General features: G+C 41.3%; 1 protein-coding gene across 1 annotated transcript in view; it reads right to left on the bottom strand.

The window, feature by feature from the left end:
- The window catches only part of pcsk5a (proprotein convertase subtilisin/kexin type 5a), a 50,290-nt gene extending 26,307 nt beyond the window's left edge, over positions 1 to 23,983 (bottom strand). Inside the window, exons 1-19 of the mRNA XM_047372893.1 lie at positions 23,855 to 23,983; positions 23,485 to 23,561; positions 23,148 to 23,236; positions 22,870 to 23,042; positions 22,527 to 22,755; positions 19,816 to 19,894; positions 19,606 to 19,709; positions 19,160 to 19,277; positions 18,722 to 18,910; positions 14,075 to 14,211; positions 13,820 to 13,942; positions 13,556 to 13,658; positions 12,031 to 12,221; positions 11,731 to 11,815; positions 11,220 to 11,323; positions 10,975 to 11,113; positions 10,677 to 10,792; positions 10,278 to 10,380; positions 6,059 to 6,195 (exon numbers count right to left, since the gene is read on the bottom strand). Coding sequence (XP_047228849.1) covers positions 6,059 to 6,195; positions 10,278 to 10,380; positions 10,677 to 10,792; positions 10,975 to 11,113; positions 11,220 to 11,323; positions 11,731 to 11,815; positions 12,031 to 12,221; positions 13,556 to 13,658; positions 13,820 to 13,942; positions 14,075 to 14,211; positions 18,722 to 18,910; positions 19,160 to 19,277; positions 19,606 to 19,709; positions 19,816 to 19,894; positions 22,527 to 22,755; positions 22,870 to 23,042; positions 23,148 to 23,236; positions 23,485 to 23,561; positions 23,855 to 23,962 — 2,404 coding nt within the window. The 5' untranslated portion in view covers positions 23,963 to 23,983. The remainder of the gene's footprint in view (positions 1 to 6,058; positions 6,196 to 10,277; positions 10,381 to 10,676; positions 10,793 to 10,974; positions 11,114 to 11,219; positions 11,324 to 11,730; positions 11,816 to 12,030; positions 12,222 to 13,555; positions 13,659 to 13,819; positions 13,943 to 14,074; positions 14,212 to 18,721; positions 18,911 to 19,159; positions 19,278 to 19,605; positions 19,710 to 19,815; positions 19,895 to 22,526; positions 22,756 to 22,869; positions 23,043 to 23,147; positions 23,237 to 23,484; positions 23,562 to 23,854) is intronic.
- Between the last annotated feature and the right edge of the window lie 398 nt (positions 23,984 to 24,381).

Here is a 24,381-nt window from a genome sequence, read left to right as displayed (position 1 = left end):
AAGGGCCCTTGACTCCATACTCTTGGAGCATCCCCCACAGGGACACAGTCAAATGCTTTCTCCAGGTCCACAAAACACATGTAGACCGGTTGGGCAAACTCCCATGAACCCTCGAGCACCCTGTAGAGGGTATAGAGCTGGTCCAGTGTTCCACAGCCGGGACGAAAACCACACTGCTCCTCCTGAAGCCGAGGTTCGACTATCGGCCGGACTCTCCTCTCCAATACCCTGGCGTTGGCCTTACCAGGGAGGCTGAGGAGTGCAATCTCCCTGTAGTTGGAACACAACCTCCGGTCACCCTTCTTATGAAGGGGGACCACCACCCCAGTCTGCCAGTCCAGAGGCACTGTCCCCGACTGCCACGCAATGTTGAAGATGCGTGACAGCCCCACAACATCCAGAGACTTGAGGTACTGAGGGCGGATCTCATCCACCCCCGAAGCCCTGCAACAGCTTTTAAACCACCTCGGTGACTTCAGCCTGGGTGATGAAAGAATCCAACCCAGAGTCCCCAGCCTCTGTTTCCATCAGGGAATGCATGATGGCAGGATTGAGGAGATCCTCGAAGTTCTCCTTCCACTGCCCGATAATGTCCCCAGTTGAGGTCAGCAGCCTCCCACCCCCACTGTAAACAGTGTTGGCAAAGCACTGCTTCCCCCTCCTGAGGCGGCAGAATGTTTTCCAGAATCGCTTCAAGGCCAACCGGTAGTCCTTCTCCATGGCCTCACCGAACTACTCCCAGGCTAGAGTTTTTGCCTCTGCCACCGCCCGGGCCACGGCACGCTTGGCCTCACGGTACCCGTCAGCCGTCTCAGGAGTCCCACAAGCCAACCACAGCCGATAGGACTCCTTCTTCAGCTTGACAGCGTCCCTTACTGCCGGTGTCCATCACCGGGTTCGGGGATTGCAGCCGCAACAGGCACCGCAGACCTTACGGCCGCAGCTACGGGCAGCAGCATCGAAAATAGATGCGGAGAACATGGTCCACTCGGACTCTATGTCTCCAACATCCCCCGGGATCTGGTCAAAGCTCTCCCGGAGGTGGGAGTTGAATACATCCCTGGCCAAAGGCTCCGGCAGACGTTCCCAGCAGATCCTCACTATGCGCTTGGGCCTGCCAAGTCTGTCCAGCTTTCTCCTCCTCCAGCAGACCTAACTCACTATCAGGTGGTGATCAGTGGACAGCTCAGCCCCTCTCTTCACCCGAGTGTCCAAAACATGCGGCCGAAGGTCTGATGATACAACAACAAAGTCGATCATTGACCTCCTGCCTAGGGTGTCCTGGTGCCAAGTGCACTGATGGACACCCTTATGTTTGAACATGGTGTTCATTATGGACAATCCGTGACTAGCACAGAAGTACATTAACAAAACACCACTCGGATTCAGGTCGGGGAGACCATTCCTCCCGATCACGTCTCTCCAGGTGTCACTGTCGTTTCCCACGTGGGCGTTGAAGTCCCCCAGCAGAATAATGGAGTCCCCGGGAGGGGCACTATTGAGCACCCCTGACAGGGACGCCAAGAAGGCTGGGTACTCCGCACTACCGCTCGGCCCGTAGGCCGAAACGACAGTCAGAGACCTGTCCCCAACCTGAAGGCGCAGGGATGCGACCCTCTCATCCACCGGGGTGAACCCCAACACAAGACAGCTGAGCTGGTGGGCAACAAGCAAACCCACCCCAACCCGCCGCCTCTCCCCGTGGGCCACTTGAGAGTAGAAGAGAGTCCAGCCCCTCTCAAGGAGATGGGTTCCAGAGCCCACGCTGTGCGTGGAGGTGAGCCCGACTATTTCTAGTCGATATATCGCGACCTCCCGCACAAGCTCAGGCTCCTTCCCCCCCAGCGAGGGGACATTCCATGTCCCTAGAGCCAGCCTCAGCATCCGGGATCATCCCGCCGAGGTCTCCAAGTGTACATTTTTATTTTTTTGCACCAGGCTGGCAGTGTTTAAGTACATTATAACTTCTGGTGCTGCTCCTTGCATCCTGCTACTGCTGTAGCTGCAACTGAAAGAGCTCACCAAGTGGCTGAAACAACCAATCCATGCTCTTCAGTCCAAATGTGAACAGTGTCATGATCAGGTTGCTTGGACACAGAGATTGGTATACATCTGGCTCTCAACTTTTGCTTTTGGTTTTGTGTTTTTGTTTACCTTTTTAGCTAGATGTTTCTTATTTGTGTTTTGTATTCATGTCTGTTGTAGTTTTCTGCTTTGGTTATATTCTGCCCCCCAGTGTGCTCTCCTTGCTCCTAGTTCCCTTGGCGCCGCTTTCCTGTTTTCTTAGAAGGGTTTCCTTATTATGATGATTATTATTATTTATCAGAGTACTCTGGCACTCTCTTATTTATTAGTTTCCTTTTTGTTACTACTCTCGCCATTTGTTTTCGCCTTTTAGTTATTACTTGGTTTAAGTTCCCTTTATTCTCCTATTCTTCTTAGCTTTGTTCCCCTAGTTCATCTTTGGTCTCCAGCCTCTCCTCTATAGGTTAGCTTTATTAATTGTTTACTTTAATTCTAGTCCTCGTTTCTTCTGCTTCATTCTTAGTTTTATTCTATCAGTGTTGGTTTGAGTTTGTTTACTTTTGTAGTCGGGGTTTCCTTATGGTTTCTGTTTTACTAAGTTCTTAGGTCCTTGTGTTCCCTCCAGTTTCTCAGTTTCCTTCAGTTCATGTTTATCCTTGATTCTTACGCTTTATTTTTATCTAGGTTTATAGTTTCATTTAGGTCTGCTTACTGTCTTATCTTTAGTCCCTATCCTCATGCTTTGGTTTTATTAGGTTCACCTGCTCCCTCTGCCTCCCTGCCTCCTTGTCTCACCTGTTCTTAGTTCTTTTGATTACCTGCCTTTGTTCTCCCTTTGTATATTAGTTGGTTTTGTTTCATTGCCCTTGGCTGGTTCCTCTCGTCTCTCACCTTCGTTCGTTGCCCTCGTCCATGCTTTGAGTTCCGCATGTTCCTGCAGAAACCTTTGTAAGTTTGGATTTCTGACTCTGTTTTACATCCGAGGTGTTTTTTGTTTCCTTGTTGATATTTTGAATAAACTGAAGACAGCTTGAAATGCTGCGCCTGAGCTCTTGTCTGCGCTTTGGTCAACCCCAAAACCCCACTGTGACATATATTGCACTTAGGCCGGTTGACTGAAGGAAGTTTTGGGTTTTTTAGGTCACCAGTTTGAATGTAAAATGTATCAGTCACGCTGTCAAATACATCTAGTCATGTTTTTAGTGATGAAGAAGAGAAGGCAAAGAAATGAGTGACATATTAAAATTTTTGTGCAGGATGGGACACTTTCCATACAGAAACTCCTCGTACGTGCATCATGTGAATCTAATGCAGGTTAAATGATAAAAGTAGAGATGGAGTTTTCACAGCAAGGTTGAAACAGATTGTTTTCTCAGATACAACACGTATTTAAAATGAAATTCAATTTATTATGCAGAAATATCAAACAGCAAATGTAAAAACCAGTAGGTGGCTGAACAAGCAGCAGGGTAAAACCTATTTGAGAAGTGCAAACAGCGCCATAACAGTAACAAATCCCAGCTTGACTTCACATTGAGATTAGATTTTCTGGATTTGTTGCAAACCAGCCACATCTAAATGGCCATGGAGGTCCAGAAGTATAAATATAGTGTATCAGTATTGCCAGTCTGGTGTGAATGGGCAGTACGAGCAAAGGATGAAACTAAAAATTGCTTGTTTTCTTTTGAGTGCAGAGTATGGGTATGACACACCAGCTTATTTAAAATAAGCATAAATAAATTTGTGAAATGAGCTTTGTTAATAAGATAAGGTAAAGGTAAAGGAAATTACATGTATTCCCATTTTAGGTTGCTGATCATAATCAGGTTTTGAGTTTAACTTCAAAATGGCCAGCAAAAAAAAAGGAGCGAGAGACAAAACAGTGGGCAAAGAATATTAGCCCCAAAAAAATCTCAAAACAGGACTAAAAAACTAAGAAGTGTGGCGTACCACCGCTCTTGGTAATTACTTCAAAAACGTCTCTAGACATGAGAGAATTTAAGTACACCCTTTCATCAAACATTTTGACAGGTGGGTGGGACTTCCGGTGAGGGCGGGACTTCCGGTTGGCGCCATGTGGGCGCCATGTGGGTGCCATGTGGGCAAGAGGTCACGTGGTCAGGCAGGTGGTGTGTCCAAGGGGTCGTAACCGTGGATGCTGATTGGTTGTCGTCATTAGGGGCGATACCTTAAGTGAGTCAATTAAAACACAGGGGTGTGTTTGTTATAAATAGAACAAGACAAATATGGTATTATCGGAAACTGTTTGGCATCAGCACCAATTAAAAATAGAGGGTGTGTGTTTGTAAGCATCGTTAAACCTTGAATAACCCAATGAAAACAATAGGGCGTGCTTTAGTGTTTACTTTAAATACAGAGATAAAACTCTGCACTTTACATGCAGCATTCGTTGGAAAAAAGAACACCCGTTCAACAATGGCTAGAGTTAAGAGAGTTTATCGTCAAGCGGAGGAGAAACGCAACGCGTGCCAAGATGATGATGATGATAAATAAGCAACTGCATCATATACTTCCTCAATCTGTGTTTTAATTGACTCATTTAAGGTATCGCCCCTAATGACGACAAGCAATCAGCATCCACTGTTACGCCCCTTGGACACACCCCCCTGCTTGACCACGTGACCTTCCCCCCACATGGCCCCCACATGGCCCCCACATGGCGCTCACATGGCGCCAACCGGAAGTCCCGCCCTCACCGGAAGTCCCGCCCACCTGTCAAAAAGTTTGATGAAAGGGTGTACTTAAATTCTCTGACATGCTTGATGTGAGTCTTTCTTTGCAGCACTAGTGGCCTTTATTTTCAAATTTTTTGACAGTGAGCTGACAGGAAAGAGCTGGTGAAAGGGGGAAGACATGCCACAAAGGTCAATGGGCCAGGACTCAAACCCGTGACAGCCTGCGTTGAGTACTAAGGCCTCCAAACATGGGTCGCACATTTTACTGCCACGCTTTGCCAAGTGTTTTTATTAGGTGGGTGGGAACTTTGCTCCATGTTTTTTAATATCTGTTTTAGAAAACCTCCTTTTTATACGTTCCAAATGTTCTGGAGTTTAAATTTAGGAGAACATGCAGCATGGTCCAAAAGTGGGATCTTCTTGTTATGCCAGAAAAGTAAGAAGTCACTAGCACTGTCCAAAATATTTTCTATTTCTTGTCAGAGAATAAAACTTTCTCATTCCCTTTTAATCATTGGTACTCCCTAGCAAAGCAAGTTTGTGGTATGGAAAAGAGGTTTGAAGGTGTTTTTTAGTTCTTTAAACTCCTATCTTGCTAGGATGCCATCATGGCATGGCCTGGCATGGCCTGGCATGGCATGGCATGGCATGGCATGGCCTGGCATGGCATGGCCTGGCATGGCTTTCGTGCTGTAGACAGTTTGATTTGGGTTGAGGATCTGTCTGTGTTTTCATAGACACCATAACAAATCCTTCAAGTTCAGTGCAGGTGAAGTTCTTTTAGGTCTACCCTTTGAATTTCAATTTGTCGTTTGACCATCAGGATCTTTTAATAGAAGTTAAATAACTGGTTGCCTGGGCACAATCTTGGTAGCAAAGAAACCTTGCAAGAGGCCTTGCTTGTTCGAAGATAAAAAGCCTTTTTGTTCTTGTCATCAGTGGGTCATAACAATGTGAATGCCTGTCAGAAAATAACACTAGATTTATATGCAGATTTTTACAAGTCTTTGCTTTGATCAACTGATGAACAACCTGTATGGATTTGAATATTGTTTTTATTAAATTTCCAACTAATTTTGTTGCTTCTGTTTCTGCTTTGGTATGGTTCGTTAGTATGAAATGCAGTCTTAAGAGTCTAATCAGGAGTGTATAGTCAATCAGAACAGCTAGGTAATAATCTGCAGTGACCCATCCCTCTAAGGAGACAACTGAATCCAAACTGCGCTAGCAAAAACTAAAACAAACACTGCACAGGGGCCAGGGGATTTTTTTAATTTGTCAGCCATCTGTTCAGCACACATGCTGACACAGAATAGTTTTACTGTGTCGTCTACTACCTGTGTCGCAGCTGGTACAGTTGGCAGGCCCTGCATCCATACATGTGGCACAGGTGTGATCACACAGGTGACATTGTCCACTTGAGCTGTACTTGCCCTTTGCACATTCCACCACGCAGCGTCCCTCTTCTAAAGCTCTGCAAAAAAGAAAACATCAAAGCGAAAAACAAATCAACACATATCAATTATGTCTTTGTTAATGAGTTGAGCTCATTTCTATCCCAGCATGCACCATTTGGCACATTTACACAGATGTAACTGAGTGAGTTAAGAAAGAGGAGGTTGAAAGAAGCATAAGCATAGCAGTTAAAATGAAAGGTAACAAGCTGATCATTTAGAACTGAAGAAACCTGCCGATATCCAGTAATGTTCACTGGATCTGATTCCCCCCATAGTACTTAAAATGACCAATATGATGGCCACAAACATAGAGTTTCATAAAAATTAACTGTAATTTCAGTTTACACTGCCTAAAACTGAATTATTACATGTTTATAGTTCGTCTTCTAAAATATCTGAACTAAATTCACCATTCCAACATAAACTAGTTCTTGTTCATTCATCAAACGTATTTATGAATTAGGGTTTTAAAATATAGAGGTCATGAGGTCATGCCAACAATTGTACCAATTATGTCATCACACCGCATTTTTAAACTGGCCATTGCCTGCTTATTTATATCTTTTTAATTATGTCCTGTTATGTTTGATCTAATATGCTGTATTTCAATATGGCTCTTATTAAAGCTGTGTTAATTTACAGCATCTTTAACAGAACATTTTTGTTAAAAACATGCAAACACAAACTGTCCTCACCGCCTTGCTCCTTTCTCTCAGGAACTATCAAAGTTGATGGTTAGGGCAAGTGCCTTAAATTTATATTGTTATGTTTAAAGCAAGGGAAGATGTACACATTATCAAGAAAGGCTCCCAACTTATTGCTTGTCTTAACTCTTATCTGCATTAGGTAATTAAAGTTGTCTCTAGTTTCTGTTCAAAGAGTGCTCACTTCCCAACTGAGCTTCTTTAGATCTACGCTCAAATCAAACATGTCATATATAAAAAGCACCAGTAAGTTCAAAGCTGTTCAAAAAAGCTAAAACCACTCATGAATGCTCTCGTTTGAACATGTTAATTATGCAACACATGGACAGCCAAGGGGAACAAAACCACTTGACATTTGCTGTGTCTTTGACACTTTATTAAAGGGTTACAATGTACTCCAACAAAGTGCTTGTGTGAAAGTCACATGTTTTGGCTTTTTGTATGCACAACACTGAAATTGGTCAATTAGAACAAAGTCCTGCTGCCTACTTACCTGCAAAAAAAGTATTGGAGTAAGTAATGGATTGCAGGTAGAAACTGGACAGTTCTTTTGGACTGATCAAAATCAGAAAAGATGTTTTGTAGGACAAGATTTACATCTGCTATTAATACATTTAGTTTAAACAGTATTTTCTCTTTGCCAAACTTTACTATAAAAGTGACAGAATAATTTATTTTCTGTTTTATTTTTAAAGATACAGGGGTTGGACAATGAAACTGAAACACCTGTAATTTTAGTGTGGGAGGTTTCATGGCTAAATTGGACCAGCCTGGTAGCCAGTCTTCATTGATTGCACATTGCACCAGTAAGAGCAGAGTGTGAAGGTTCAATTAGCAAGGTAGGAGCACAGAATAAATATTGAAATGCACACAACATTATGGGTGACATACCAGAGTTCAAAAGAGGACAAATTGTTGGTGCACGTCTTGCTGGCGCATCTGTGACCAAGACAGCAAGTCTTTGTGATGTATCAAGAACCACGGTATCCAGGGTAATGTCAGCATACCACCAAGAAGGACGAACCACATCCAACAAGATTAACTGTGGACGCAAGAGGAAGCTGTCTGAAAGGGATGCTTGGGTGCTAACCCGGATTGTATCCAAAAAACATAAAACCACGGCTGCCCAAATCACGGCCGGATTAAATGTGCACCTCAACTCTCCTGTTTCCACCAGAACTGTCCGTCGGGAGCTCCACAGGGTCAATATACACGGCCGGACTGCTATAGCCAAACCTTTGGTCACTCATGCCAATGCCAAACGTCGGTTTCAATGGTGCAAGGAGCACAAATCTTGGGCTGTGGACAATGTGAAACATGTATCGTTCTCTGATGAGTCCACCTTTACTGTTTTCTCCACATCCGGGAGAGTTATGGTGTGGAGGAGCCCCAAAGAACCGTACACCCAGACTGTTGCATGCCCAGAGTTAAGCATGGGGGTGGATCAGTGATGGTTTGGGCTGCCATATCATGGCATTCCCTTGGCCCAATACTTGTGCTAGATGGGCACGTCACTGCCAAGGACTACCGAACCATTCTTGAGGACCATGTGCATCCAGTGGTTCAAACATTGTATCCTGAAGGCGGTGCCGTGTATCAGGATGACAATGCAACAATACACACAGCAAGACTAGTGAAAGATTGGTTTGATGAACATGAAAGTGAAGTTGAACATCTCCCATGGCCTGCACAGTCACCAGATCTAAATATTATTGAGCCACTTTGGGGTGTTTTGGAGGAGCGAGTCAGGAAATGCTTTCATTCACCAGTATCACGTAGTGACCTGGCCACTATCCTGCAAGAAGAATGGCTTAAAATCCCTCTGACCACTGTGCAGGACTTGTATATGTCATTCCCAAGATGAATTGACACTGTATTGGCCTCAAAAGGAGGCCCTACACCGTACTAATGAATTATTGTGGTCTAAAACCAGGTGTTTCAGTTTCATTCTCCAACTCCTGTTACTTAATTTTGAGGGTAATTACCTACATCGCTCAATACATTTCACTCAGCCTTGCATAGTTTTATGTTTAAAGCTATGCAGAGCGTTGTCACATTTTACAGTAGAAACTGACTGGAACATTTCAAGAACAGTGCTCAATGTTCTTGGCAAAAACACAAACCATTTCCCTTTGGTATCTGCTTCTGCATAGGAATTCTCTTCAATTCCTTTCAAAGCTTTTCAATATGCCTTAAATACTCTGGGCAATCAACAGCAGCTTGACAGTTTGTTTGAAGTGGAATCTAATTTTCAATTGATAAAATAGAAAATCAAGAATCTTTTGCCCAAGCATGTTGGTAGACTCTCTTTGCACCACTTGATGTTTGCAGGACACTGGGTGTTAGACTCTTTTTGCAGAGAACTAAGATCTCAATGCTGTACAGTTTTGATCCAAAAGAAGGTCTACATTTAACCGCTACATTTTTCCCTCAGTTTCATAGAAGATAAAAACATGACTAAAGTACATAAAGCACCCTCCACAATTATTGACACCTGGGGTAAAAATGTGTACAAAACCTTGAAATGAGTTCTTACTATTTAGATCTAATGATACCAAGAAATATGTTGTATTTCTGTGAGCGTCAGAGATTCTTTTTGACTTTTTTTAATCATCCTCCTCAATTTGTATTTAGGGGAAATAATTTTATCCACCCTTTTTTGTTATAGTTCCGGTGATTTCCTTTTCAATATCACCCTCACAGCAGATGATGGCTTTTCCTTTGTCACCCTTTCCTGACTTATGAAAATCAACATTCTAACTTGAATTTACTCCCATCTTTCTCTTTTCTACTTTGAAGGGTGGTTAAAAGAAATCAGCCTCATGTTTATACTTAGAAGAGATTTTCATTCCTAATGGGCTGCACGGTGGCGCAGTTGGTAGAACCGTAGATGTATAAATGAGTGTGTGCACAGTTGTTTGTGTGTTGCTCTGCAATGGACTGGCGAGCTGTCCAGGGTGTACCCCGCCTCTCGCCCATAGACTGCTGGAGATAGGCACCAGCTTCCCCGCGACCCACTATGGAATAAGCAGTAGAAGATGACTGACTCACTGACTGATTTTCATTCCACTATTGTCTAAACACGCTTATCTATGCAGGGTCGTGGGAGGACTGGGTCCTATCTCTACCACTCATTTGGGGAAGTGTGGGGTAGACCCGGGACAGCTTGCCTGTCCATCACAGGGCAACACAGAGACAAACAGGACAAACAACCAAGCGTACATTCTCTCCCACCTAAAGGACATGTTTTTGTACTGTGGGAGGAAGCCAGAGGTCCGACAGAGAACCCACGGTCCAGGGGGAACATGCAAATTCTAAGAAGAAAGAGCCTAGGCTGGGAGTTAAAGCAGGGTACCCCTTAGACGCTGAATCTAAAAAAGGCAAATGTAACTCACCGTGAAGAGCCACAGCTGATGCAGTCTTCTCTTCGCGGCCCTGTGCATTTCTGACACGTTGCATCACATGCGCGACACGCCTTATCACTGTCCTGATACTCTCCTGACAGACAGTAACAGAAGCATGCTGACTCAGAAATGAACAAATGTCTGAAGCATAGACAAGGGCTTAATTTCAGATGCAGAACAGACACCAAATGGCTCTACGTTTAAACAAAAATTTAATAGATACTGCACTCTGACTTTAAACTCTCAGGGGTGTTTATGAATATGGTAAACTAATTAGATTTTATGCATTATATAATCAGAAAAGTGAGACAAAAATGTAACAAGGTTGCATTCTATTTTTTCAGGAGCAATGGGGTAACATTTGATAGATGAGGGAGATGGTTGACTGACCATCTGTGCACTCAGTGTTGACAACACACACTCCCTCCTGGAGGCGATGACCGCTGGAACAGCTGCTGCAGTTCTGCCTACCCGGCCCCACACAGGTGAGACAGCTGGAGTCACACCTGAGGAGAACAGCATAAAAATTCAACACAAATGCAGGGAAAAAAAGCTTCCCACACTTTATACAGGCGCACAATAACAACAAACTCTGAGTGCCAAAGCAAGTGAGCCAACCACCAGATTAAGGCCTGCCATCAGCCAATAAACAAACCACCCACACCTGAACACACACCAGTAAGCTCACCTCCTACATATCCTGTGGCCATCCGCTATCTCTGGGGTTGGCTCTGTGGCGTAGAAGCCAGCGCTGCAGGAGGACGCACACCTCCACTCCTCCATCAAGAAACCTTTTGCACAACGGTTGCACGCCTCAACACCTGCCCCTGTTGCCCCAGGAGGAAAAAACACAACTATGGACTAAGGTGTGAAACATTTAAATAATATTAATTTTAATACAGATTATGTCCAAAGCCTTGACCCCACTCTCACCTGCACAAGTAGCACAGGCCTCGTGACAGGCCCGGCATTCGTCTTCCTGCATGTCATGGTAGAACCCGTCATCACAGCTCCGTTGGCACCGGTTCCCCTGCAGACTGGAGAGGGTGGAGAGAGCATGTGGCTCCGTGACACACTCAGTCAGTCATATGACACCACAAAAGATGAGTCACCGCCTTCATATTGGCAGGCTTGGTTCTCCAACCCACAGAACACCACCACAAGCCATCGCCAAATTTAGTGAAACGCTGCATTCCGGAAACTTCTAACTACACAATATGGTGAATGTTTCAGACAGTTTTCAGACAGAATTGATTATGCAAAATTATAATTTATTTTCTCTCAGTTGTGTGTGAAACAGGAGAGTTATTTAGTACTGCAGTTTTTTTTTCTAATTGGTGTGATTCTTCCTGGAGGGTTTACACAGGGAGCATCAGTATTCTCATTGGCTGGAGCTGTGTTTACCGAACAGTTGATTCAACCATCATCAGAGAATTTGTTTCACCTTGTGCCTGGTTTGCATTCTGTGCAGATGTTGTACGAGGTGCACTTTAAGCAGTTTTCACTGCATTTCTTGCATAGATCTGTATCTGTGGGAGAACAACACAAGCAATAGACTTTAGAACCAGAAATCAATCCTACTCACACACCTCTCAACTGCATTTTCAGCAGCTTATTAGAATGTTTTATTTCTGCAGAATGAGCAATGAATCCTGAAAGGTTAAGTCAATGACATACCTTGTAAATATTCAGCAAGGTAATATTAATAAAAATAAACTTTTCAAGAATGAGTCAAAAGTCCAACCATGATCCAGGTAGTAGTTATCTTCACAGGAGGCTGTGCAGGTATTGGAATCCTCTGTCAGGTGATGACCAGGCACACAGGAAATGCACTGGTTGCTTCGACTCCCAGTGCAGCTCGCACATGAGGAGTAGCACCTCTTACAGCGCTGGCGGTCACCCCAGAACCCCCGGGGACAGTCTGACACACACAGCCTAATAGATAAACATGAAACAAAGCAGATTAGACAAAATAATTCACAATAAGTGAATGTTACAAAAAGTTATTTTTGAGGGTATTTAATATTTGCCAAGCATTTAAATTTTTATCAGGAACATTTGGTTTGTGAATGTAATGTTCAGTAATGGTGAAATTCTAACAGCATTAACTTTTCTTTGCAATTAATCGTATACAGATTTTGATAAAAATTTAAATAGAGATTGTTTCAGTTAGCCATTATTCTTGTTCATTGTGTGCTCTTAGAGATGTTCTCAAGTATTTTTTTCCCCAAGTCCAAATCTTTTATGACCAACAGGAAGTTTAGTCTTTTGCCAGAAGTTATATTCAAGTCTCAAATATTTTGTCCAAAGTCCAAGTCAAGTCTCAAGTCTTTTGCGTGATTTAACAGATTTGACCATTAAATACTTGTACAATGGGAGAATTAAATAAATCATACTACTGTAACAAGCTGTTAACTTTTACCGACATATATTGTCAAGAAACAATAAAAAGAACCCATACATACATGTTAATAACAAATGATTATTTACATACAAAGGGAACTACGAGGGAAACACATTAATAAGTTACTCAAATGAATCTACAATAAAGATTGTTGATGAAACTAGAGGTAAAGACACATATTTTTAGCTTTCAGCTATTTAATTCACTAAGGCCCAGTCCACATTTCTTGTGTTCTAGGATGCCCGATACGTTTCCGTGTGGACAGGGCTTAAGTGAAACACATTATATTAAGCTTTTATTTCTGTTAATTATTATGATTTTCAGCCACAGATTGTTTTGGTTTTACAAACCACAATGGGTCTATGGGAATCACCATCCTGGTTCTAATGAAATCTTATGTTTTTAAAAGTGAATTCACATACTGATTTAAAAAAAAGGAAACACATTTTGTCATTGTTTATAGGCTGCAAAAGAACAGTGTCTAAGGGTTTAATTTCAAGTTGGTTCTTTGTGTGCTCACAAGAGTCTAGGAGCATTTTTGTGTCTGAATAATTGATAGGTCTGAGTTAAGTGACTTTAAAATTAATTCAAAAAATACTTGAAATTGTTTAGGTACTGCACTGTAAATGAGTATAAAGAGCTCAAAGAAAACGTTTGATAGGCTTTAATAAAGCTTAAAAGGCATTGCTAAAGACCTCTATAAAAGTTTAGAAACAGGCTTGGTGCCTTGGAAGCAAAATATTGAAGAAATAAGTATGTAAATGCTAGTTATGTAAAAATGTCTTATAAATGGGACAAATAAACAGCATCAACACAGGCTGTCTGCATCTGTTCACTGTGCCCAGCTTTATGTAATCATGCTAACCTTGAGTTGTTCTTGAACTTGAGAAGAAAGTGTAGACATGTGACACACTGCTGTGGGCCAGGCCCGTCACAACCATCGTCACTGCATTCTGGGTCACAGGGTCCTGAAAGGGTAAATACTCTCAAAATTCAAGCACAAAAAGCCTTTTGGTTTGTTTTATTTTGTTCTCTTGTAAAAATAACCTGTTAGTAATCGCATTGTGTAACTATATGAGAGAGTACATAATGCTGCTGTCTAAAAAGTCTGAGTTGGAACGTGACTCACCACCGTATCCTTCGGTGAGTTCACTATCCATGGACAGCTCAGCTGATCGGACCCGCTGATGGTGCACAGGATACGGCTGCTCTGCAGTGCCATAAATCACCAGAGACCACTTTTTCAGCATCCCTGTGAAACAACAAAGAGAAAGAAAAACAGGTTTGTCCCCCGAGGCTGGCGCCGTGTTTCTGCTGCCTCCTCTTGATGTTCAGTGTAAATAGGTCTGAGAATGAAGAGATGCTACAAACAGAAAGAACAAACCTAATTTAGCATTGTCTCGCTTCTGAGAGGGAGTATCCTTGATTTTCAAAGTCCATTCCCCCGCTGCCTGCTCCCCCCAGGAATGAGTTGTCATGAATTCCCAGTTCTGAAATCCCTCAGTGGAGTTGTCAAGAGGCCTAAAGCAAAACATTACACAATCATGAGCATACAGCCACAACAACCACTAATTAGGAAATGTCTTTAAAGCAACATTGTTTAATTAATAGATTATTTAATTTCTAATTATTTCTTTTGGCAGGATCATTACAAGAAAAAACATGTAATGAACAAAAAAATATATATTTTTATGTAATCTAAAAGAATTTGTTCCTCATGTTTGACAAATGTATAACAAATGCAAAGGTTTCTAGCATTTTAAGAGTCTGTGCTGGCTAGGCACTACTTGCAGCAGTTTCATATTTGTCAAGTAAGCATAAAATCCTTTTTGTTTTAGAAAATTGGAGAAAAATATAGAAAAATCCATAGTTTCGGGCCATTAAAAATTAAAACTCAACATTTGAAAAAAATCTCAGTTTGTCTGACACTGAAAGAAAGTAGGAACACTTCTTGTCAAGATCTGAATGACTTTAGTTTTGAGTTCTGTGTTCTGGTTTGTTTGTTTTGAGTTTTTCTTGCGATTTGGAATTTAGTTCTGTTTCTTTTGTGCTTACCCGTTTTTCTTTGCTGTCAATTTATCCCTCGCTTTTTACATCTCCATTTACATCACTTAGTTTGCTTATTTGCCTAAAGCTACTGTTTCCTCTCACAGTGTGACTGGACTCACCTGTTCTATTTCCCAGTAATCACACTTCCCTGTATTTATACTACTGGTTATTTATACATTTAGTTTCAGTTATTGTCACATACACCTGTTATTATCCCCACATTTTACCAGTTTGCTTCTTGTTGCTTATCTTCATGTCTCCTTCAGTTATGTAAATCTGTTCATTTTTTCTTTAAAATATTTCACTTCATCATGATCCTGCCTGCCTCCCATCTGTGTTTGGGTTGCGTTTTTGCATAACAAACCGAAAAAGTCCATGTCCTATTGTGTCACTGTTTTAAAATGTCAGTCGGTATTGAGGTACTTGTTAAAAATGTAAATAATCTATTGGAATAAAATTCAGGCAATGTCATCCAGAAACCATACTGTTCATTAAAAGTCTTGTAACCCCTTTAACTGGTGAAGTCACACTTACTGCAAATAGATTACTCCTATCTGACCTGCAAGCATGAGTCTGTTAAGTTAAAGAAGAAGATTAGGACACATTTTGAGATGAAAAAGTAACTGAGTACCAGCAATAGATGGTGTGGCTTCTTTTCAGGACATCAGCTTTGAGTAATTGGCGAAGACACAACGATTGTACAGCAGTACTTTTTAAAATTCTGAGATAGAGAGCAGTAAAAAGTTTATATAAAAAATCTGATCTCCACTTGATCACAAAGTTTATTACCTAAATTAACTCAAGGCAACATCATCAATAGTTTTTTATACTCTTTTTTTCAAAGTTTGAGGAACATTTACTTGAAACCTTAATAAAAAATGTTTGTATGTGGCTGGGCTGCATGATGGGTCGGTTAACTTCGCAGCAAGGAGCTCCTGGGATTCAATCCTGCATGGGGCCTTTTTGTATGGAATCTTCGTGTTTTCTCTAGGTACTCGAAAACAAGCTTTTTTCAGCATCGTCTGCTATCTAAAGCCACACATTAAATGCAGTGATCTAAGGTATGGCTTTGTTTGTTATTGACTGGATAACTGTAATATTTTATATGTCGGTATCAATCAGTCCTCCATTTCCCGTGTACAGCTTGTACAAAATTGTGCTTCTCACTTATTGACTAACGTACGTAAAAAGGAACATGCCACCCCTGTCTTTTCCTGCACTGGCTTCCAGTTCAGTTTAAGATACAGTTTAAACTGCTGCTGTTTGCTTTTAAAGCACGAATGCCCTTGCGTTGTCCTACCCATCTAAACATTTGAAAACCCACCAGTCCAGTAGAGCCTTACGGTCTGCTGCTCAACATCTGCTGGAGGTGCCTCACTGTAGGTGTAAGCAATGGGGGGACCGATCTTTTTTAGTGGCTGGGCCAACATCCTATAATAGTCTTCCCTATGACTTATTTCTATTCAAAGCCCAACTTAGGACCCATTTATCTAAAAAGGCTTTTGATGTCTGTTTTTTAGTGTTTTATATTATCTCAAACGTGTTTGTTCTTCTAGTTTTTACTTTATACTATTTTAGTTCTATTGTGGTCTGGAATTATTTGTTTTATTTTGTAAAGCACTTTAGTCAATGCAAAGCGTTGTTGGAAGGTGCTATATAAATAAAGTTTGATTAGATTTGATCATCTGGCTTACTTCTACAATCCAAACATATGAGAGGCTAATTGTCCACTTTAAATTGCCCTCAAGATAGAGTGTTTGGGGTCATTTTTGTTTTAAATTGTAAGTCTCTGTGTTGCACTGTGATAGCCTGATGAGCTGTCCAGGCTTTTCTCCCACTTTCACCCTTTGACTGCTGGAGATGGGAACCAATGACCCTTTCCCACTGGCTCTGTTTAGGTTTCACAGCTCCACTCCACTCAGTCTCTCTCTTCTCGGCATGGAACCTATTGTGTTTCCATCGACTCACTGACAGATGGAAGCCGTCAGTGCAGTGTCTTGTGCTGCTATTAATTTTACTGTGTGACATTGTCACATTAAAGTAATCTGTAATAAATAATTAAATAAAAAATAAAAACATAAATAAACTAAATACAAATAATGTTTCTATTATTAGAAACATTATACATGCCAGAATTTCTGATATTCTTGCATACATCCAAGAATATTATAGAACCCCTCTTGTGTGGGTGTGTGGTGGGAGAAGTGGAGAGGAGAGATGCCGATGTCTGGACTGGTGAAGCTGCAAAGTTTGCATGAAGAAGTTACAATTTTGGGCTTAATGAGGAAGTTTTTGTCTCAGACATTGCAAAAACGAGGACAAGGACTTTAAAGCTCAGAACTGCAGACTTTGACTGCGGCAAAATTTGTTTTAGGATGGATATTGAATATTTGCGCTCCGTCAATTCAGCGGGGTCTCCCTCAAGGTTTGATCCAATGCAGGCAGTCTGATTACGGGCAGCTGCTCTCTGCCTGCTCCCTCTTCCTGCCAACGGTAGTTTGCTTAAGCACTGTCAATGAATGTACGAATCAAACACGTTATTTCATGGTGGTATTGTTTTGTGTGTTTTGGGAGGAATGTTTGCGTGCCTGAACAACAAATTTTATGTGTGATCAGCTGGTTTAAGTAGTTATTAAATACAGCCCCCCGCCTATGTGTAATTCAAAAAGCTGTCTGTTCACGTCACATGTAGTCAGTCCCTACTCAGTCTCGGTCGTACCTGCTCAGGAGTGGGGACGAAAAAACTAGGTACTGTTACAGAAAAAATAGTAAAGGAAACACTGTGGAATGGAGCTGGGCTAAATCGAACCAGTGGAAAAGGGGCAAGAGGGGTCCTACATCTATCCCTAAATTAACATGGCAATTAACATGGAGGAATTATGTAAAGTGTGGACAGTACCTTATGAGAACCTGTGTCCTGCCAGTTTCCTGCTAATATGGGCCCTATATGTAAATGCTGGCTGGGAATCCATGCACCTTACATTACAGCCTTTACTATCACCTTTATTCCAGTCAACACTAGAAAAAAGAACGGCTATCGCTCAGAAAGAGAGAAGTTGTTTGAGTCAGCTAAAATAGTACAGACTGCGTGAAGTGCCATCGAACTGGCTCATCACATACCTATTTGAGAACTTGCAAGATGATGCGATGATGATGCAAACAAGTAGCAAAAGTAGCAAGTAGCAAAATCCAATCAAATGAACAATTTCAAACATGCATGTGAATAGATTTGTGTAAATAAAAATTCTAATGACAATCATTGTAATTGTCACCATTTTATTCAACATCACCATCCACGGCAGTATCCATGATGGTTTGAGGGTCTTGGTAGTCAAACTGTGAACCTATTGCAACTCAAATTTAACTTGAGTGCTTCAGAATCTACTTCAAAATCTGTAAAAGTGTTATGTCCTCCATTGTGCTTATTAATGCCAGCTAATCAGCATGGTTTGTCTGCGTCTTTGATGTCATCAACCAAAATACACACAATGCAGAATTAGCATTTTCTTCCTTTGGTGCTCTCTTCAACTACTTTGCATGCTTGTAAGTGAAAAAATACACCGGTAGATATCTTTAATGCAGTTTGAGAAAGTGCACATAATTATTTTTAAATGATCCCTAAATCTATACATTGTCAAGTCTTCAAGTGTTTGTGTTTCTTACTTGTCATGCATTTTTAGATGGCAAAGTTAAAAAATTTAGTAACTGCATATAGGAACATTGCCAGGAATAAATTTTTTGCAGCACCTTCTCAAAAAACTAGTTTCCTTGGAATAACATATAAGCATCACTACTTTGCTTTTCCAGGAGTGTTTGCCAAAATTGACTTCTCCCCATGGCTGCCAAACTGAACACCATTGGTAAAAGCATTGAATGCTGAGCTCTAAACAAACTGGCTTCCACATACAGAAATCCCCCCACCCACTGTGGACAAGGCTGCAGTTGTGCCACAGTAGTTTGGATGGAGTGGTCCTGTTATTACCTGTGAGCCAGCAGCTGCGACACGGTGCCTGCAGGTGACGTGAGCGTGATAGAAAGGTCGCCACGACGGCTGTGAGTGATGGTTATGCAGATGATGACGTGCTCTACATAAACAACATGCCGCGGGGCCTCACTGGAGCAGCCAGTGGTCTTGTACGTAGACGTCAACACTGAGCCAGGATAAATAATTCTGTATGAGTCAGACAGGAGGAAAAAAAAAACATAAAGCAACTCAGTGAGCACCAAAGATGCGAGGGGAGGCAGAAAGCGCAAGAGAGAGTTAGAAGAGTATAGCATAAGAGAAAATGAAGCTTATTAAAGTGCGTTAGAATCAGCATGTGAACTGAGACAGAAATAGATGAAGTGTGATAAATGAGAAGAAATCAGGGGAAGCCCTGACCCAGAACAAAGAACTCTTGCAGAGTTGTTGGTAAGTTACCTGCTCAGCTGGATGGCCTCCTCCACACACTTACGCTGTGCTGGGACTTGTTTCCAGCGCTCAGCCTCCTTCACCATGCTCTCAGCATCCAGCAGGCCAAAGCCGTACAGGAGGCTCACTAACAGACAAGCATATAGACACACAAACACACAACACATTAGCAGGGGTTGGGAGGGCACAGAGGCTTCTAAAAGATTTCGTGTCCCCCTGAGACTCTGTAGGCGTTTATTGCTGTTCTGCTCTCTGTACCTCGTTAGTTTTCAAAATGTTCACTGCTTTATGGCTTCCCTAAAAATAGCTAAGAGAACATTCACTGAAACATCAGTATCAACTCATCTTTTCTTTGAGTGCTGAAAGGATTTCATGCAGAAGACATGTGTTTTTATAAAACTACCACTGAGGGCAAAAACTGAAAAAAAAACAACATGTTTCTAATTTGATGTTACCTTTGTATCCAGCTCCATTATAGTGCCAGTCAGGAGCAACAAGACGATGAGCTTTTGATGTTCGGACGATAATGTGCTGCATGTCCCTCCAGGTCAGGAGAGGGCTATGAAAGGTCATACAAAGGGAAACAAAATTGTCAACTATTATATATATTGATTTAGACCCTTTGTCCAGGATATGTGGATGTTGTGTGGAAGACAGCTGCTCACTTGGCCTCCAAAGTAAGAGCAATCACCCCGGCAGCCAATGAGGAGGAGAGGGAAGTTCCTGACAGAGTCCTGCTACATCCTTGCTGTGGTCCAACGATCATCTGTCGATGGCACCAAATACTGTTTATTTGAGACTGTACTTAGTAAAACAATAACAATAATAAAAATGAAAAGATTTTTGCTTTGTGCATTTATTTTTCTGGATACAGGATCTCATGCCCTACAAACTGAACTAACTGGGCCTGTCTGTCTGCAAATGTAGTTGACTATTTTGTTATTAATTTAGGTAAAAGTATTCTGAAAATGCTTCATCTCAGAGTCTCAATCTCATGTTTGTAATTCTGTTTAAAAGTACACACTGTGTTGTTATTTGAAGTAACTGTTTACTTGCTCTTGGTAAACGTATCAGTCAGGTTCTCTAACGCCTAACTCATACCTAGTCGATGGATGGATGGATGGATGGATGGATGGATGGAATGTAAATGGCTTTAGTTATTAATTCACTTCAGTTTTAAAATATGTTTTCAAAATAATGAGGAACACCAGGCCTAAAACAGATAATGCTTAATTATTTCCATAGAGCTTTCCAGTTTTCCTTCCTTCAACCCCTTAAGTTTGTGTGGAAGAACACTTTGGTAAGGTGTGTAAATTGACTTTACTTTCTGTTATTTATTGCATATTTAACAAATCATACTGAAGCTGATCACAGCCATGTCTTTATTTAATAATGTTGATGCAATTTTCTCAAGATCATGCTTTAAACAAACTTTGTCAGCTATAGATGCTAAGATAACTTGTTACCTTAGTCTCATAAAATAACAATCATGACAACACATTTTTAAGCATGCAGCCACTCAGAACGTCCATAAACTGGTAATTGATTTTATCCATCCAGTACTGCATTGATATTACTGATATCAGAAAAACTTATTTCCCTAAAAAAAGCATGATATATTAAAAAGAGATTTAGGAAATAATGCATTTCACACCTAATGTAGCACATAGCTTTCAACAAACATTTTCAACAAAAATACTTCCACTGGGCTATACCTTCTAATGAGATGTGTGTTAATTAGCTGCTGAGGTCAAAGTATGTCACTGCACCTCTCCAATTGACCTTAACAATTCATTTTCTAAATGGACAATTTCTGGCTTGAACTTAAAGTGCTGATATTTAGGGTTTTTTTTGTCAGGGGAATGTGCACAAACATGATCAAATAATGTGTTTATAAGTGACATGAACTTTTCCATGAATTTGGAGCATGTTGAGGATGATTGTATGTGGAAGTCTTGAACTGAGAGCAGCTAATTCTGGTGAAATTAAATAGCACTGTGAGTTCATTGTGAGTAAACAGCAACAGCAAAGTGGGAGACGTTTAGGAAAAACTTTAAATACAGCATGCAAATACATTCCCACAGAGGGTAGAGGCTGGGTGTCTCCTGTGTGTTTGCTTTAAACACAACTTAAAGATTATGCAGAGTTGTGTTTGCACAGTTGGCTCTTTTGGCACCCATCAGGAGACTGTTCCAGGCAGGGAGTGAGTCCAGGTGCTTGCAGGAACAGCAAAGCTGAGCTGAGGCTTTGAAAAAAATGTTCTCTCACTTTTTAAGTTTTTCTTTGAGCATTTTAAGTACAGTATAACCATGATTTATTTGAATGAAGGCTTTGATTGCTGCTGTGTTTAAATAGAATTGGGATTTTAGCATATTGATACACTAACTTTGAAATGCTTTAAAAGAGACCACAATTAAATGTAAAAGACTACTAAAACTAATGTAAATGTGCAAAGCTTTATCAAGAATGTTGCCATAATAGAAACATTTTAAGTTTGAGAAAAGAAACAAATGTAAATAATCAGACATATACCAGACTACAAATACCACATTAAAACATAATTGTATATTGTTAATTGAGACACATTATCTACAAATCTTCAACAACTTTTTTGGTCTTATGGAAGATCGAAAAAAATAATCTTGTTCCTGTGGGATGTGATTTTGCTCAGCAACACCCATCCATCCATCCTACCTCCAGCAGTCCAGGTCACCATTCAATCGCAGAGCAACATCCAATTTATTGTAAAAAATATTACATTAATTATAAATAAAACTTTTTGTTAAAAACACCATGATGTGGAAGTTGAAGTAAAAGGAAAATGGTCCCCTTTAAATTCTAAGGTTTCACACATTTTCTATGTACTGTTTGTAGGGTTTTAGGGTTGTGCTGTATATCACTTTAGACAATTTTAAACTCTATTTTGGCTTCATTGTTGTTGGTGGAGCAGTTGTTAGCACTGTTGCCTCGCAGCAAGAAGCTCTTTTGTTTAGCTCATCTCACTCTGCGCTGATGAAGATTTGCCTACCTCCACATGCTGAATGTTTGGAGTGACTCTAACTGAAGGCACCTTTTCTGATTAACTCAGCTAATTATTATTTAACCTCTTAGTGGGCACTCATGGAACACTAAAAGTTAAAAGAGGCATGGAAAAAGTGATGTTCCCCTTCATGATGCAGTTAAACTGTGAATTCCAATATCCCAACAATATGGCTAGGATAGGAAACAATGTGAAAGCAGCTTAAAGACTTAATCCAAATGTTAAAGCCCTATAAAAATGGTTTACTTTCTTTTTCTACATATGTAATACTTAGTATACAGCTAGTCAAATTCAGCGAATATCCAAAGGCCTGCCCCTAACATTTAATAACCAAACTCCTTATGATTTCTGAACTCACCATCTCCTCTGTCTCCTCACCACTATACGCTGCTGCCAGTGTGGAGGAGCATTCTTCCAGGTAATCTGGCCGGACTCCATACCGGCTTATACTGCTCACAGAAATGGTGTATATGCTGCTGGTATAGGCATCACAGGAGCAGTGGTCACCTGTTCGCCCTCCATTCCCTGAGGCCCAAACAAAAATTGAGCCTCTTCCCTGCCGGCCCTGTAATGAATATGGGAAGGAAACCAATACTTAAACCCTACCTAGCCATAAACTAAACATTCTAGAATAAAATTAATTAAAAAGTAAAAGGAATAAACTTTCACACTCTCTCACGTTTTCAATGCCACTCTGTAAAGCAAGATGAGCAAGAGGACCAGGTCCTTCTAATGTCGCCCCATCATCATCAGGCCCCCAGCTGGCTAAATATATATCAATATATTGTGGCCTGAAATTCAGTGACAAAGCTTCCACAATATCTGTCACATCTCCTCCCAGCATACGGATGCCTGAAGGTAATGTGAGACAAAAAAGAAAAATCCACTGCTTGAATCCACTGCAGTACTACAGCAAGTCCTTCAAAATGCTCCTTTGAAGACTTCACGTGGACTTACCTCCTATCCGTGCATGGAATGAGACTCCAACTGTGCACAGAGAGTTATTTGCAGATGCAGCCACCGTCCCAGCACACTGAGTCCCATGGCTTCAGAGAACGGAGGAGAACATCAGAACATGAGGTTAGATGCATATGCATGAGGGAAAGACAGGGTATTTCGGTGTGATAAATCCAGGGACAAAACAAAACGTCAGACTCATGCAATTTCCATATCTATACATGCATGTAATTACAGAAAATTGAACTAAAAAAACTTTCTTTAATAAGCACTGCCATTATATAGGGGATGCTGCAAAGCATGTGCAAAGTAAAATTTAGAGGTAAGATGTACTCACGAGTTGGCTGCATTATTGGAATAACTTGGAGAGGGATCTTGGTCTTGTTCGTTCACATCACAGCTGGCAAGTGGGTCCTAAATCAAGTGAATAGTAAGAAGCAGCACATAACAGCTGCCAGCAGCTATCTGTCTCTATTTCATCAGACAGATCACAAAGAGCATTATTCACCAGCCCACTCCACAGTTAAGTGGATCAGACATTTAATGTCAATTCCAATACTCATAGCCAGCCTTTCTAAACCTTTGGCCTGCAAGCTCCTGACTGCAATATCTGTCTCAGCTCCTTGCTCTTTCACTTACAGCTCAGCCAAATGGCTTATGATTAATGTTCCCTTCCTGAAAAGAGCCTCCCATTCCTGGGCACTTACATAATTTGGCTTCAGATCTGGATGCTCTTTCTCAATGCCATCATCTAGGACAGACACCACCACACCCTTTCCAGTGTAACCTCTCCTCCAGGCCGCAAGAATGTTCATACCAAACTGGCAACCATTCGTCTCACTGGAGCTCTGTCAAGCAAACAGCAGCACACTCGAATGGTATCATTTTTGTTGACTCTGTCTGTTTTTAGTTGGTTTTGTTTCAGAAAAGAGAAAAAAAAAGCTGACATACAGTGTACCACAGGTTGTTCCACAAAGGCCAACTAACATTCACGATGTGGTTGAGGTTAGACTGATGAAACGGTGATTGAAGGTGCCCGGTCACCAGATCAGTAGCATGGACATGACTTCTTCTGGAGGTCCTCTTTACTCTCCTTAGGACCACCTGCTGCTGGAGCCATTCCACCTTAAAAGTAACAGAGGCAAATAGGACAGCTGCAGACATGTGCCTTCAACATATAGCTTCAAGGGTAGGTGTGTCACTTTGTACGTTTAAAATAATACACCAAAGGGAT

The sequence above is a fragment of the Girardinichthys multiradiatus genome, chromosome 8, assembly GCF_021462225.1.
Source record: "Girardinichthys multiradiatus isolate DD_20200921_A chromosome 8, DD_fGirMul_XY1, whole genome shotgun sequence".
NCBI lineage: Eukaryota > Metazoa > Chordata > Actinopteri > Cyprinodontiformes > Goodeidae > Girardinichthys > Girardinichthys multiradiatus.
Note: the sequence above shows the minus strand (reverse complement) of the source record. Positions and strands in the feature narration are given on the sequence as shown.